The 13,807-nt window shown below is 47.5% G+C and overlaps 1 protein-coding gene across 3 annotated transcripts in view; it reads right to left on the bottom strand.

Annotated features, from left to right (window-relative positions):
- Window positions 1-11,690, bottom strand: part of HMGXB4 (HMG-box containing 4) — a 30,143-nt gene extending 18,453 nt beyond the window's left edge. Inside the window, exons 1-5 of one of the 3 annotated variants that reach the window (XM_042947660.1) lie at window positions 11,531-11,592; window positions 6,969-7,067; window positions 6,172-6,320; window positions 5,879-5,957; window positions 4,153-5,108 (exon numbers count right to left, since the gene is read on the bottom strand). In XM_042947660.1, the coding sequence (XP_042803594.1) occupies window positions 4,153-5,108; window positions 5,879-5,957; window positions 6,172-6,320; window positions 6,969-6,999 (1,215 nt within the window). In that variant the 5' untranslated portion in view covers window positions 7,000-7,067; window positions 11,531-11,592. Of the gene's footprint in view, window positions 1-4,152; window positions 5,109-5,657; window positions 5,773-5,878; window positions 5,960-6,171; window positions 6,321-6,968; window positions 7,068-11,530 lie in introns of those variants that run through there. The other 2 variants (XM_042947659.1, XM_042947661.1) reach the window with 2 other exon arrangements.
- Window positions 11,691-13,807: the final 2,117 nt, after the last annotated feature.

The following is a 13,807-nucleotide window of genomic DNA, read 5'->3' as shown; positions in this document are numbered from 1 at the left end:
GACGCTCAACCGACTGAGCCACCCAGGTGCCCCACCATCCACACCTTCTACGTGGAGAAGTTACGTCACTTGCCCAATAGCACACAGCTTGTAAGTGGCAGAGCCAGGCTTTGAACCCAAGTGGTCTGGCTCCCCAGCCCACACTGTTAGCCTTGAATCGCTTCATGCTTATATCTTAAAACAATCTAAACCTGACTTATCTTCTCCCCAAACAGCCATCCTTCTTGCTTCTCTACTTTTGTGCCAGTGCTGGTCATAGGATCCAAGCAGAAAGTGCACAGAGGCTTTCCGTGTTTCTACCAGTGGGAGAGCCAACCTCTGCTTGCTGTAGTCTGGGGGGACGCTATTCCTGAAGCTTTCCTTTTGATCTCTAGGTGGACTTTTAGTTCTTTTCTATACTGAAATAAAACCCGGGAAAGGAATTTTTTTTTTTTTTTTGAACTCCATGAGAAATTTTTATGCAGAGATCAGGTTTAAAACAACATGGTACGTGTTCCATAAGTATTTGCTGGATAAATAAATGATTACATTCAGAGTATGACTACTTCAGGTTTGGATAGTCACGATCAAATGCTGATTCCTAATCCAATCTTTGCTATAAACTACCGTTCATTTTTTACTAGCAACTGCTAGCCCCGTGGGGGAATTATAAAGAAGTCCTACACTTGAAGAGATTATAATTTCATTTTCCAAGGCACCCAGGTTCAAAATCTTAAGGGACACCTTTATCCTCATTTATGTTTCCGCCTTCTCAGATCCAAGCCCTGCTGCCAGACCTTATCAGTTTTCCCTTCAGAGTCTCTTCTGAATCTCTACCAGGCTTTTACAGTACCCCAAACCTTGGACCATAATAACCTCCTGCATGGTCTGTCACAATCTCTCCTTGGTCTCACCCACCTGCTGCCACGCTGTCATTTTCTTCTTACACGATCATGTGGAGCATATCTAAGTCCTGCTCATAAGCCCGAAGTGCCCGTTGCCAAGTCCTTAACTATTCAAGATTCTTACAATTTGCTCCTGACCCACCTTTTCAGTACTAGGTTTGCACCCATTTCATTCACTTTGCATGCATCACAAAATGCCTACCAAGGGCATTCAGGAGATGAAGGGGACAGTAAGGTGACCACAACAGCCCCTAAGGAGCTACGGCACCCTCAAGGAGCTTACCGTCTTTAACAGGGGAAATGGAATACATGCATAGAAAACCCGAATGTTAGGGAAAGTTAAGTGCAGTGACTTCCCACAGCCAGCTGGCAGGGGAAGTCACAATTGTGGCCGGAGGGGCAGCATGTCTTGGAGGCGGCGGCACTTGATTAGGTCTTGAAGGGAAGGCAGAGCTTCCGTGTAGGAAGCAGAATACAGAAGAAGATCACTACAAAAAATGAGCAGAGGAGTAGAGGGAAGAATGTAGGGGCCAAGAATGGTTTCCCCACAGTGCACGTAAAGCCGACTAAGGGGGACAGCTGAGAAGGAAGGCTGAAGGCTACATCACGGACAATTATGACGCTTGGCCTCGGGTCTGGACCTTGATTATCCACTCATTCGACAAGCATCTATGGACTAACTTTGATATTTATTCATTCAGCAAGCATCTATGGACTAAATACAGCGGGCCAGACTGCGGGTTCAGTGCTAGGGATGAAGTGGAGAGCGTGACAGACAGGACCCTGGTCCTCTCGGAGCTTAGGGTCGAACGTGAAGGTGGGAAGGATCCACTGAAGATGCTGAACCAGAGGACTGTTGGCATCAAAGTGGTACTTAAGAACATTCTGGCATCAGGGTGTCATAATTGCATGGGAGAAGAAACAGAAAGGAGGCCACTGACTGCATTACGTACAGGGAGGGATGAGGTCCAGGATGGAACAGTGGTAACGGAGGACATAAAGGCATGGGAACGATTAAGGAGGAAGGATATCGGGCACAGTCCTCGAGTGGAGCTACAGGAGAGGGAGAGCAGGGAGGCGGAGATGCAAAAAGGCACCATAAGACCGGGAAGCAACCAGAACAGTGGGTGGCTCTGGGGGCGGGGACCGACAGGCAAGGGGTACGAGAAAGCTGTTTGGGACGATGGGAATGTCTGTCTTGACAGGCGTGGTCACACAGGCGTATGCATTTGTCAAAACTCACCCAGTGGTAGACTGACCCCATGCACATCTGCACCTAAGTCTACCATGAAAAAAAAAAAAAAGTCCTGAAAACAAATATTGAACTTAAGTTAATGACACGCAGGCTGAAGCGTTCAGCGATGCGATATGTGAGATCTATAATTTACTTCAAAATACTTTGTAAAAGATGGACGGACAGATGTCTCATGAGGCAGACAGCAAGATAATAACTACAGAATCTCACTGGGTGGCATATTGTGCTCACTGTACCATTTCAAAGCTTTTGGTTTGAAAAATTTCATGATAAAGCGTCAAGAGAAACGACGCGGCGTATAGTTTTGAGTCTGGGCTGACTGGAAGGGCCCAGAACACAGAAGCAGATGGAGGAGGAGATGCAGGTTTGGGCGACGGGATGATGAGCTTAGTCAGTGACACGTGGGTCTGAGGGGCCCAAGGCATCCAGGTGGCAATATTTATCAGGCAGTTAGAAACACAGGACTAGAGTTCGGCGGTTTTGCTGTGCTACCTCCTAAACATCTTTCTGCCACCTTGGATGCCTTTGTACTGAAATCCTTTTTCTTCCGTAAGCTCTGACCACCCTGACCTCCTACATTCAGCACTGTAAGATTAGTTTATGGCACTGTCATATATCACTAGCGAATGGAAATTCTCAGGATAAAGGGCATCTTACACAGAATACATACGATTTCACGAAGCAATTTGCAAATAAATGAATAAAACCTGACCCAGTGTCTGACTATGCAGCTCTTGACGCGCACACTGATTCGTGGCTCGGAAGGTACACTTTTGTTTTTCATTTCTGAGATATACACACTCAAAAGCCACTCTTTGCAGTGGGAAACATGACCCGTACCCGTCACAGGCTGAACCGAAGCTCCCATTTCCAAATTCTTAAATACTTGACTTTCTCCTTCTTAGCAGCTTCTCTTTCAGACTTTATCTGACATTTCATCTTGCAGAACTCTAAACAAAGGAAGCCAATGGTTGTCCTTGGGTGGCGAAACTAACCTTTCTGAGCTTTTTCTTTCTACGATTCTCGATTTCTAAATTTCTGCAACAGCAATTACTTTGATAACAGGGGGGAAAGGTTTATTTTTTAAAGAAAACCTGTAATGACATAGTCACCAGCCCCTACTGTACAACTGCTAGAAAGTTTTTCAAGTTGTGGGAAAGAAGTTAAACCAAGCTGGCTGATTTCTCATTCCTGTCTCCTCAGCAATCTGTGGGCTCCCTGAGGTCGGGAGCTAGGTCCCGCTCAGCTCTGCTCCTCTTAATGTGAACCACAGCACTGGGCCTGGTAGACAGCAGGCGCTCACATGGTGAAAGAACACACATTTGACACCAGAAAGTGGAAAGCACAGTTAGTGGAAAGCCATTCCCTTATTCTGTTAACCTGGTCATTATTCTTTTCATTTTGAAAATCTGTTTCTCAAAGTAAGCTCACAGAATACCTCTGGTACCTTGAGTCTCTCTCAACTGCCCCAGGCAGCCAGTGCTGCTGAGTGAAAGAAAGTGGGTTTGGCTCCTTCCGTGAATTCCAATTTCAAGGGTGTCCCTAACCCTATGCCTGGCACAATGGGAGAACAGCTCCGTTAAGAAAACCCATGAATCTGGGGCGCCTGGATGGCTCAGTTGGTTAAGCATCTGACTTCCGCTCAGGTCATGATCTCACCGTTTGTGAGTTCAAGCCCCACATCAGGCTCTGTGATGACAGCTCAGAGCCTGAAGCCTGCTTCAGATTCTGTGCATCCCTCTCTCTCTCTCTCTCTGCCCCTCCCCAACTAGTGCTCTGTTTCTGTCTCTCAAAAATAAATGAACATTAAAAAAAATTAAAAAAACAAAACCCATGAATAATCAAGACTGCTCTTATTTTCGCATCAGCCACACTTGGCCACTGGTAATATTTTACATTTCACGCCATCCCACCGGACGGGGCCACACTCCCCACGGCTCACCTCAGCTGCCGAATTCCAAGTCCGCTTACTACCATCGTCACTTACCCACCGCACTTCAAAGAATGGTTTACCTTTTCTCCTCTCTCTCTCTCTCTGTCTTTCTCCTCTTTTTTCTTCTTTTTCTCACCATGCCCGTCTGTGTGGAGGCTGGGCAGTGGGGGGGGAGGGGCAGCCGCCCCAGCGTGCGGGGCGCTGGGAGGAGGGCCGGGAGCCACTGGGGCCTCTCCCGCTGCTGCGGCCGAAAGTCCCGAACTTCTCTTGGACTTGGAGTGTCGCTTCTCTTTATGCTTCTCCTTGTCCTTCTTCTTTTTGCTCTTCTTTGACTTCTTCTTCTTCTTGACTTCCCGGTAGGAATCATCTATCACTAGCTCCCCAGCCTCTAGCTCCCCACCAGAGGACGAGTCTGATTCTACCAGAATAGGTTCAAGTCCTGAAAGATCAAGGTTAGCGCTGTGGGAGTCTGGGAATTGGGAGGCATCCGACCCACCGCCTTCAGGGCCAGGAGAGGAATGTGGGTCCGAGGCGGACTTGTGCTTCTTCCGGGCTGTTCTCAGAAAGCTCTGTAACTCGTGTCCTAGGAGTAAAGCACCTTGCTCATCCCGAGCTGATTTCTTAGAGGATTTTTTCACCGTCGCTTGTTGAGAGGGGTACTGAAAAGACTCCTCGTCAACCGAGCTGCTTCCCTTCTCCTTTGGCGAGAGAATGAGCTTCATCTTTAAGCCGTCGGGCTCCCGAAGAGTCAGTGTCTCTGTGTTCACATAGAGCGGTTTCATTTTTTTTGATTTGTGGGAACCGCCATCCTCCAGGGACAGCTCCCCACCGCTTCCACTTACTTTCTTCCTGTGGTGTTCCTTTTTACTCTCTGAATGACTTGAAGAACTGGAGGATTTCTCCCCTGTCTTTTTGGAGGGCTTGGAGCCTGTTGCCAGCGGGGAAGTGATAGCTTTCAACAGATCCATGGCTGTATCGGCAGACTGCGGGCTGGACTTCTTCTTTTTCTTCTGTGACGATTCCAAAGACGAAATATCTAGAAATAATCAAGAGAAGTCATGTCCACACGACAAACCAACTTCCAACAAGTTGCCTCTCTCACCCCAAACACTCAACTAACACGAGCAAGAGGCTAAGAGAAATGATTTGAGGGGGGACCCTTCAACTGATTCCTGATGACGCCCGTGTGCTTCTTGGCTTGGTAGATTCTGCCTGACCCCGGACACAGTTCTCGCCACTAAAGTCGTTTCTCTTCACTGAGACTTCACGAGCAACCAGAGAGAGCGGACCCAGAAGAATGGACTAAGCTGTGGGATTATGAGTAGTCACAATTTGGGTTGCACTGCAGACAGAGTGTCGTCTGTTTCTGTGTTCAGGACAAGCCCGTTCTAGTAAAGGGTTAGTCTCATCAGCTATGCGCGTAAGAGAGCTAAGAGAGGCTGGTCTTGTGAGTGGATATGCGCTGCACTGAGAAGTAACCCACAGGTGCAGGCCAGAGGGCCCGGGACTACATACGGCAAAAGGGATGCTAGGTAACAATGGGCAGAAGAGAAGTGGATGATTGGGGGGAGAAGGAACCTGGTACCTGGTGTATCACAAATGAAGACTGTTCTTCTATGCTGAATCCTCCAAAATACCAGCCCTCCACCTCTCTCCTCCTTCACACTGGTTTATCGGCACTCAGAACAAGAACCACTGTCCTGTTAAATAGGCCACTGAGTCAGCAACATCTGGATCCCTTTCCCCTACCCCGACTCCAAGAACCAGTGATGTGTTCATCCCACCTGCTGCCCCTTCCCTCCTCACCTCCATGGTAGTAATCATCGGAGGAGTGCTTCCTCTTCTTCTTGTGCGTGTCCGTCCCCAAGAAATAAAGTTCGCTATCCTGGAATTGAAGAGGAAGAAGAATTGACCAACGAATAAGACGGGGCCCGATTTTGTTCTTTGATTTCTGACTTTGGAAAACAAAGTAAAATACGGGAAGTACTACAAACGGGTGCAAACAATGTTTATTTTAAGATAAACTTCTTTCTTCAAGTATGAGGAAATAGGATGTGAGACAGTTAAAAGCGTTCCTAATTCAAATGTGTAGAATTTACCTTTAACTTCTTCTTGGAAGAATTTCTGACCTGAGCAGCGATTTCTTCCTCTTCCCTTAAAAAGTCTTTGTAAGAACGTTTCTTTTCTCGTTGGCTTCGGCCAGCAGCTAGTCCTGTGTCCTCAGAGCTGTGATCACCATCAAAGCAATCTAAAAGCCGGGTTCATTTGGGAAAGGAAATGAGAAAGATTAAGTAAGTGGCAACCAAGTCACCACATATGTAAGGCAACAGGCCCTCCATTTCCAAGTTAAAATGTTTCAGGAAGCCCACTGGAATACGGGGCTAGGATCCAAGGGGACAAGTGTATTTCTTGATGACCTGGCTGCAAATACAAGAACCAAACCTGAAGAAACAATGCTTCCACGCTATGCAAAGCCCAATGTGCATCCTCAGACATGGTTTCTTAGTTGTGATTTGGCAGGTGGACACAGACTTGCAGAGGTAAGGCTGAAAAGAATAAGGATTCATGCGCTGTGCTGCTCTGTGGGAGTCCAAAACGTGACTCCTATCCCCAGACTCCTGCACATGGAGCTGGCAAGGACCACGAGTGCTGCAGGGGATCACCCCAATAGACTAGAGACTTATATTTCAGACTCTCGTGTTGGAACCCTGTCCTGGTTTTCGCATCCATGGGCCCAGCTGGGGGATGTTGTGGAGGCTGAGTGTCATTAATACTGCTCTGGGCCAGCACTTGGGAGTCCAGGCTGTGATGGCCAGTCCTGGTCTCTATGTCCACAGGCTGCAAGGATTGAAGAGGAAACCCCCTTTGGAATGCTTCTCAGATTAAGGGGTCATACCTTCTTTCTTCACGGAGTCATCATAAGCCATGGTGGTCCTGCAGGGCCTTTGTGAATGTGTCACTGTGTCCAGGCTCCTTCCCGTCTACAGGACCAGGTCTGAGAAACAAAGAAGGAAAACCCTCCTGTAATGCGAAATCACTGTGGAGAAGCAACCTTCCAGATGGAAATGCGTAGTGATCCAAGGGCAGACTGGAAGGGCAGCAAGAAATAAAGGAGTGTCTCGTCACCTCCTCATTCTGCTTGTAAATGTATCGGGGCTGAGACTGCAGGAAGTGTACTGGGCTTAATTTGATTTGACTTATGAGTTAGAGTTGTGGTTTGGTGAAGTATATAAAATACCTCCCACAGAATAAAAAATACCTCAAAATTAATGAGAATTTCTGAAATGCCAACAGGACTGACAACACCGAGATGGTAAATACTGACATTAAGTCAGAGGGATAGGTTCAGTCACAGTTATGAAATGCACAGATAAAGCAGGATGCAGAGGAAGACAGATTACAGCAAACATTCCAGACCATAAAGTCCTACCATGCGGATTGGCAACAGGCTAAAATCTATCGTGTTGCAGTTTAAACAGAAATGATAACTTTACAGTGTAATTTTTTGGTCTGCATTTTGTTGAGCTATATGAATTTGCTCAAAACTGCAGAGGTATAAAAATAAGTATACTTCTTATATTGGTTGGCCACATGACAGCTTTCAAGGCTATCAAGCCTCTGTTAAAGGCTAGGTGGAAATTAGGAAGAATTCATTTGTCCACTGGCAGTGAAGTTTTTGTGATTAAGATTTTTACTGACTTGAAGAGTTACTGTAATGTAAATGTTCTAAGTATTATTCTGAAGACGTTAAACTTTTTCTGGCATTCACGTTTATACGTCTACTAAGACTTTGACAATGACAAGCTGTAGACTGCACTCTAGGGTAAAGTTCTTCAAATACTTTAAGGACAGGTAATGTCGCAAGTCCTGCAGGAAGTCTTTGCAGGAAACTTAAAAATGACAGACTAAATATATCAAAAAGTGTTCTCATCCAGTTAGTGAAATGCTTACAAGGTGATTGGATTGGCTATTTACTTAAATTTCATTTTATTTTCATTACTATAAGGGGATTGAGAAATGTTGACGGGCTCTCTGGTGAGACATTGCCAATCCCTTAGGCGGGCATGGGCAATACTGAAGTGTGTAACTTTCGTGACAGAGAATCTGATTAACAAGGGGAACTTTCCTAAGTTACATCGAAGATAGACGAGACGACTTAATTGCACAAGTCAGATAAAATACAGTGCGTAGACATGCCTAAGTTGAGCGTACAAAGAGAAAAAGCATTACCAAGAATGATTTACAAGCAACATTCAGAAAAGTAACACAAGAAAGTACTTCTCCACTTCCCTGAGGAGAATGAAGAATGGAGTTGGCCAAAGTCAAGAGAATCTAGAGTGAAGTAAAGAAACCAAATCAGCTGGATTATTTTAGTGATAAACTGGAGAACTGCTTGCTCTGAGGGCTTGTCATAGGAAATGAAGGGGCTATAAGGTCAGATCTCATGTAGAAATATGAGGCAACTTGCACCATTGTAGCTAGATTTCCATGTTCCTGTATTCAACTTTCTCAGGTAGAAATTACTGCCCTCCCACCTGTTGGGATGAGCACTGGGTGTTGTACGGAAACCAATTTAACAATAGATTTCATTAAAAAAAAAAAAAAAAAAAGAAATTACTGCCCTCCCCTCTCCACACAAGTGGGGCAGACTCTGCAAGCGGTAAGGCAAGGGGGAACGTCCGAGGGAATTATGTCCATTCATTTGAAAACAGTATACCCTCTCAACTGGCACTAAAATATACTGAATTTATCAGAAAAAAAGATAAAGGTCCCGTTAGTTTTTACAGGCTGGTAATGCCAAGAAATACAGCAACTTGAGACCTGGAGTTTTAAATGTTTTTCATGCCAAATGAATTTTGGCTAAGAATGTTTGAGAAATAATAAGGAAAAAAATCTTAAACATTCGGGGTCATAAATATGGCCATCAATTTGTTGTCAACTCCAAGAACAGGCACTTCTGCAGGCCCTGAGACGTACGGGCAGACCTTCTTTTTAGTAACGTCAAAACTAACATAAACCAGAGTGGAACGGTCTAACAGTCAGAATGGGAATAAGTACCTCTGAAGACAGTATGAGAGAGAACACCACGATGTGACTTCGGAGCTGTGAAAAAAGTGTTCGTGGTCTCTTAACTGCCTGCTTTGGAAAACAACCAGTGGATTTAAAAAGTTGTGAAAGGGAACAGAAAATTAGGAGCTGATCCTCAGAGGCACGGGCAAACACAGAAAACACATGCCGGTATTGGCATGATGTATTGCAATTAGGCCTGCTCCTGTTTCAACTTTCAGAGAAACGCTGAAGAGCATTTTATACATTACAGGATTAAATAACCCGTAGAGAGAGAGAAAAAAAAAAAAAAATGAATGGGACCTGAAGGCAAGGCTGATTCACGAAAGAACTGGAATAGCCAAGAGCTTAAAAAACTTAAAACACAGTGAACTCTGTTGCTCACAGCTTGGGCAGACTGATGGACCTTGCATTTCGAGATTCTTTAAAATCAAGGTATTATTGCAGCTCAGGGGTTAGTTTGGGTTGCTGACTCACACAGGAAAGATGAAACCAGATAAAGAAGTCTCAAGCAATAGTGTGGAAGAAAGGCAGAGTTAGGACAACATTTATATAGGATCAGATGACCCCTCGATATTCCTTCCAGGTAATCATTATCCACGATAAATTCAGACTTCAGGGTTAGGCAGCAGATTGTGGGACTAACGGAAGTGAAAAATATTATTAGCCTTGATTTTCACGTTAGAAGACAGAGGCCATAATTAACATGAAATGTTGGCACAACGAAAACAGGTGTTAAAACCCATTCTCCTGAATCCCATCATTTTGGAGTTTACGGAATTCAGTGTTGTCAACTTCAAGAGGCAGGGGTAGTTTTACAATTATGTTCTTCTCAGCGTGCTAAGAAATGATACCATAAGTGAAAGTTCGTTACTTAATGTTGCTTATTCTTATTTTGCAGGTCCAAATGAGAAGTATTGAAACAAAAAGTTTCAGAAGGTGATTTTTTTTTTTTTTTTTTTTTTTTTGCGGTAATCTGAGCCCCAGCGATCGTTGTTAACAAATTTCTTCATCCCAGAACGTGAGTACTGAAAAAGAGGGAACAGAGTAAGGCCCTCCATCCGAGCAGTGAGCGAAACGCTGAAATCCGGTCTAGTCCGCGACAACAGCCATGTTCAAGGGTCCCTGTTTTCTTCCAGCCTTCCTCCAGGAACCCAAGTGGCCCGACAGTGCAGGAAAAGGAAGGTGCTTTGCCAGCTGTTGCCAGTTGCTGAATCGCTGCAGTTGTTTACTTCTAGGATAGAGCAGGTGCTGTCTTGTCATTTTTGTGGAGATCTCCTCCAAACTCAGAACGCAGAGACTCCGAATTCCTGCCACTCCCTTCTCCAGGAACCTACCTATGCAGCACTCACAGCCCCTGCCAGCTCTGGAAACTGCAGAGATCCCGACAGCCTGGGATGGGGATTGAATCCTCGGATTGCAAGGGAGCCGAGCGGAACCACGACCACCGCACAGATCGGCTGACAACACACATTTCCAAAAAACCACCAGGACGAATTTTGACAAGCTTTGTCCAATCAACAGGCTTTCCTTTGACTGAGGGTTTTTTTTTTTTTTGTTTTTTTTTTTTGGTTCTGCTATAAGGGGACACAACCGGCCACCAGCTTAACCGGCAGAGGGAGGGGGGAGAGGTCGCTCCTCCAATGCATGATATAAAGTGAATCTACAAGTAACAGCTGCGGGGGGACACGGGCCTTGTACGGAGAAGATCGCACCCCGAAGGCACGTTCCAACTGGGTCGCCCGCAAAGAGGACACGCAACACCGGGTTATTTATACAGAGAGCCCCCAGGACCACCCTTTTTGCGGTCCCCACGCAAACCAATGGGATTCTCCCGGCAGTTTTGCAGCAACAGCTAGTTCAACAAAGCTCTGTGAAGAGGAAAAGAAGAAAGCTCCTCGCATCCTCTCCGCCGGCTGAGGGCCCAGCCCTCCCGCCGCCCCGGCCCCGGGGCTCTCTCGCCTTGACAGCCCGGGGCCCCTGCACCCCGGGTCCCGAGCCGCACCGCGGCCCCGACCCGGTCCCCGCGGTCCCGGCGGCCTCCGGGCGCCCCCGAGGGCGGAGACGGCCCGGGCAGGGGGAGGGGCGGCCCCGGCCCGCAGGCCCCTGGGGCGGCCGCACGCCCCCTCCCGGCCCCGCAGCTTTCCCGCCTTCCCCATTTGAACAGCTCCCGCCCGCCTTCCTTCCGCGGCCCGCTCCAGCCCCTTCCCGGGGGCGGACTGCGGCCGCTACTCCAGTCCCCGGCTCGGCCCCTGGGCTAGGCCGCGCCGGGCCTCAGGCGCCCCCGCGGCGGTGTCGCGGGCCCAAGCGGCGGGTGGCGGCGGGGCGGGGCCGCTGCCGCCTCGGGGAGGGGGCCCAGCCCGGCCTCGTGGGGGCTCCGCTCGCCGCTACCTTCACTCGGCTCGCCCGGATCCCGCCTCAGCGCCGCCGACCGCCGCCATCTTGGAGAAGGAGAGAAAAGCGCGAGCGGCCAGGGAGCCTCAGTCGAGCCCAGAGCGCAGGCTCCGGCTCGGGAAGGGGAATCACGCTCCTGACGGAGCGCCGAGCGCATCGAAAGAAACGCGCTGCTGGCTGAGCCCGGGAGCTGGAATTGGTTGAGAAGTTGCTGTGAGCCAGGCGTGGGCTCGGAGCTTTACGAACATTATGCCATTTAATCCCCGCTGCATCCCCGTGAGGTAGGTTTGGTCACATTTTGCGGATGAGAAACAGGCTCAGAGAGGTTAAGTGGCTTGCCCAAGCGTACACAGGTGGTTGGGGGAGGAGGCAGGTACTACTCCAACTCTTGTGAATCGGAATGAGGTGAACTTTCTGCAAGACTATGCCATTTCCTTCGAGATATTTTTGTACATCAGTGCTGTCTCTGCAAACCCTTGACCGTGCAGATTCATAGTGCTTATTGGGAATTTGGCACTTACGTTGGGGTGCTTGGCATATTTCGGAAGAATGTATTTTTCTAACAGTGAACTGTAAAATAATTTACATGGTGAGCCGTCATCTGCATTTCTTCTCACATATTATTTGCATTTAAAAGTTGGAAACAGTCTTCAAACAAATGAAGAGATGCCAGACACAGGAGAGAGGGAGAGAGGGTTTTTCTGATTTGCTCTGGAGAATTTGGACCAATAGGTAGAAACTGCTGTGTGAAGATCTTGGTTCAATATGAAGACAAACTAATGTTTCTAGAGCAGTTCAGTCGTGTTTGGCTACCTTGTCAGATAGTGAGTTCCCCATTACCAGAGGAATTCAAAAAGAGCTAGTGTCCTAGTTATTGTAGAATGGAGAGAGGTTAGCGATCTAGGTTGGGTCGTAGAGTCGTGAACCCCGTGACACTCTGCAAAATTACGTGTTTGTGCACATGTGTGTTTTTCCGGGTTTCGATCCTATCAAAGATTAGGAACCCTTGTCTTCCTGGGCTTTTGAGTCCAGAATTAGAAGGGCTGCTCGCAGGGGTTTTAATCATGCTGCTCGCTTTGCGGACTTAGAAACTGAGATGAAGACGAGCAGATGAGTTGGCTCACAACGCACCGCCAGTTAGTGATCAGAGAAGGATGAGAAGCCAGATTATTTGGCTCTTGGTTCGGTGCTCTTTTCACCGTACGATGCTCTCTCTCCCTCTGCACTGAGTTGAATGTCGGATTCCGTTCAATCATGGCTCTTCGCAGTCGTGAGATGCGAGATGTTCAAGCACCTGAGACAAAGCGGTTGAATTTATTCCCCAAACGTAACTGCGAATAGTTAATAAAACTGCCGTCATGGCCCCATCCTGCCCATCAAAAAGACAGTCCGTGAGTTTCACCAAGAGTTATGGGATTGCTCTTCTGGGACATCTTGCCTGACATTGGGCCTCCCTGTGAGGTATTTAAGCGCCATGAGAATGTACTTTCACTCCTGTTCTTCAGGGTTGCTCAGGATGTTTTCGGCTGGAAGGGACGTAATCCCAATTCAAAACCGTTCACCAGAAAAGGAGACTTTATTGGCTGACAGCACTGAAAGGTCTGGCACCTTTGGGCATGGCTGGATCCAGGGAGGAACTCGAGTTTCTGGAGAGAGGTTCTTTCCTCTGGGCTGGCTTTATTCTCAGGCTGCAGGTGATGAGTCCACCTCCAGGCTGTATCATCCTTGCTACTGGCAGTGTCCCTGGGTGGGGACTTGCTTTTACCCATTTGTTTTGGGAGACTCTCATTGCCTGAATTAGATCATGTATCCAAACAGAAAGCAATCACTATGGGCAAAGTCGTGGGGTATGCTGATTGGCTAAATCAGGTCACACGCTCACGCTTTAAAGCAGCATAAACTCCAGGAGAATCAGGGATTCTTGTCAGAAGGGTAGAGGAGCGCTAGGCAAAGCCGATAGCTGTCCACCCAGCTGTACCACTCGCTTGGACCCGCCTGCTTCATGGGTCCCGTTTGTCCTGTGTCTTCTTTCATCCCTCATGAGATTGGGCATATCAAATAATTGCCCGTCTTAACCTTCTGCAGACCAGAAGTCTATCACCCCTCGGTCTGCCCTCTCTGTTCCCTGATCCCAGTCTGGTATCACTGCCTGTCCATTCATTCATTCATTCATTCATTCATTTAACAGATATTTATTGGAAACGCGGCCTGTGTGAGGCACTGTCCTGGGTGTTCAGAATAGAACAATGAACAAAACTGGGAGTGTCTGGACCC

Source organism: Panthera leo, chromosome B4 (genome assembly GCF_018350215.1).
Source record: "Panthera leo isolate Ple1 chromosome B4, P.leo_Ple1_pat1.1, whole genome shotgun sequence".
Lineage (NCBI taxonomy): Eukaryota > Metazoa > Chordata > Mammalia > Carnivora > Felidae > Panthera > Panthera leo.
Note: the sequence above shows the minus strand (reverse complement) of the source record. Positions and strands in the feature narration are given on the sequence as shown.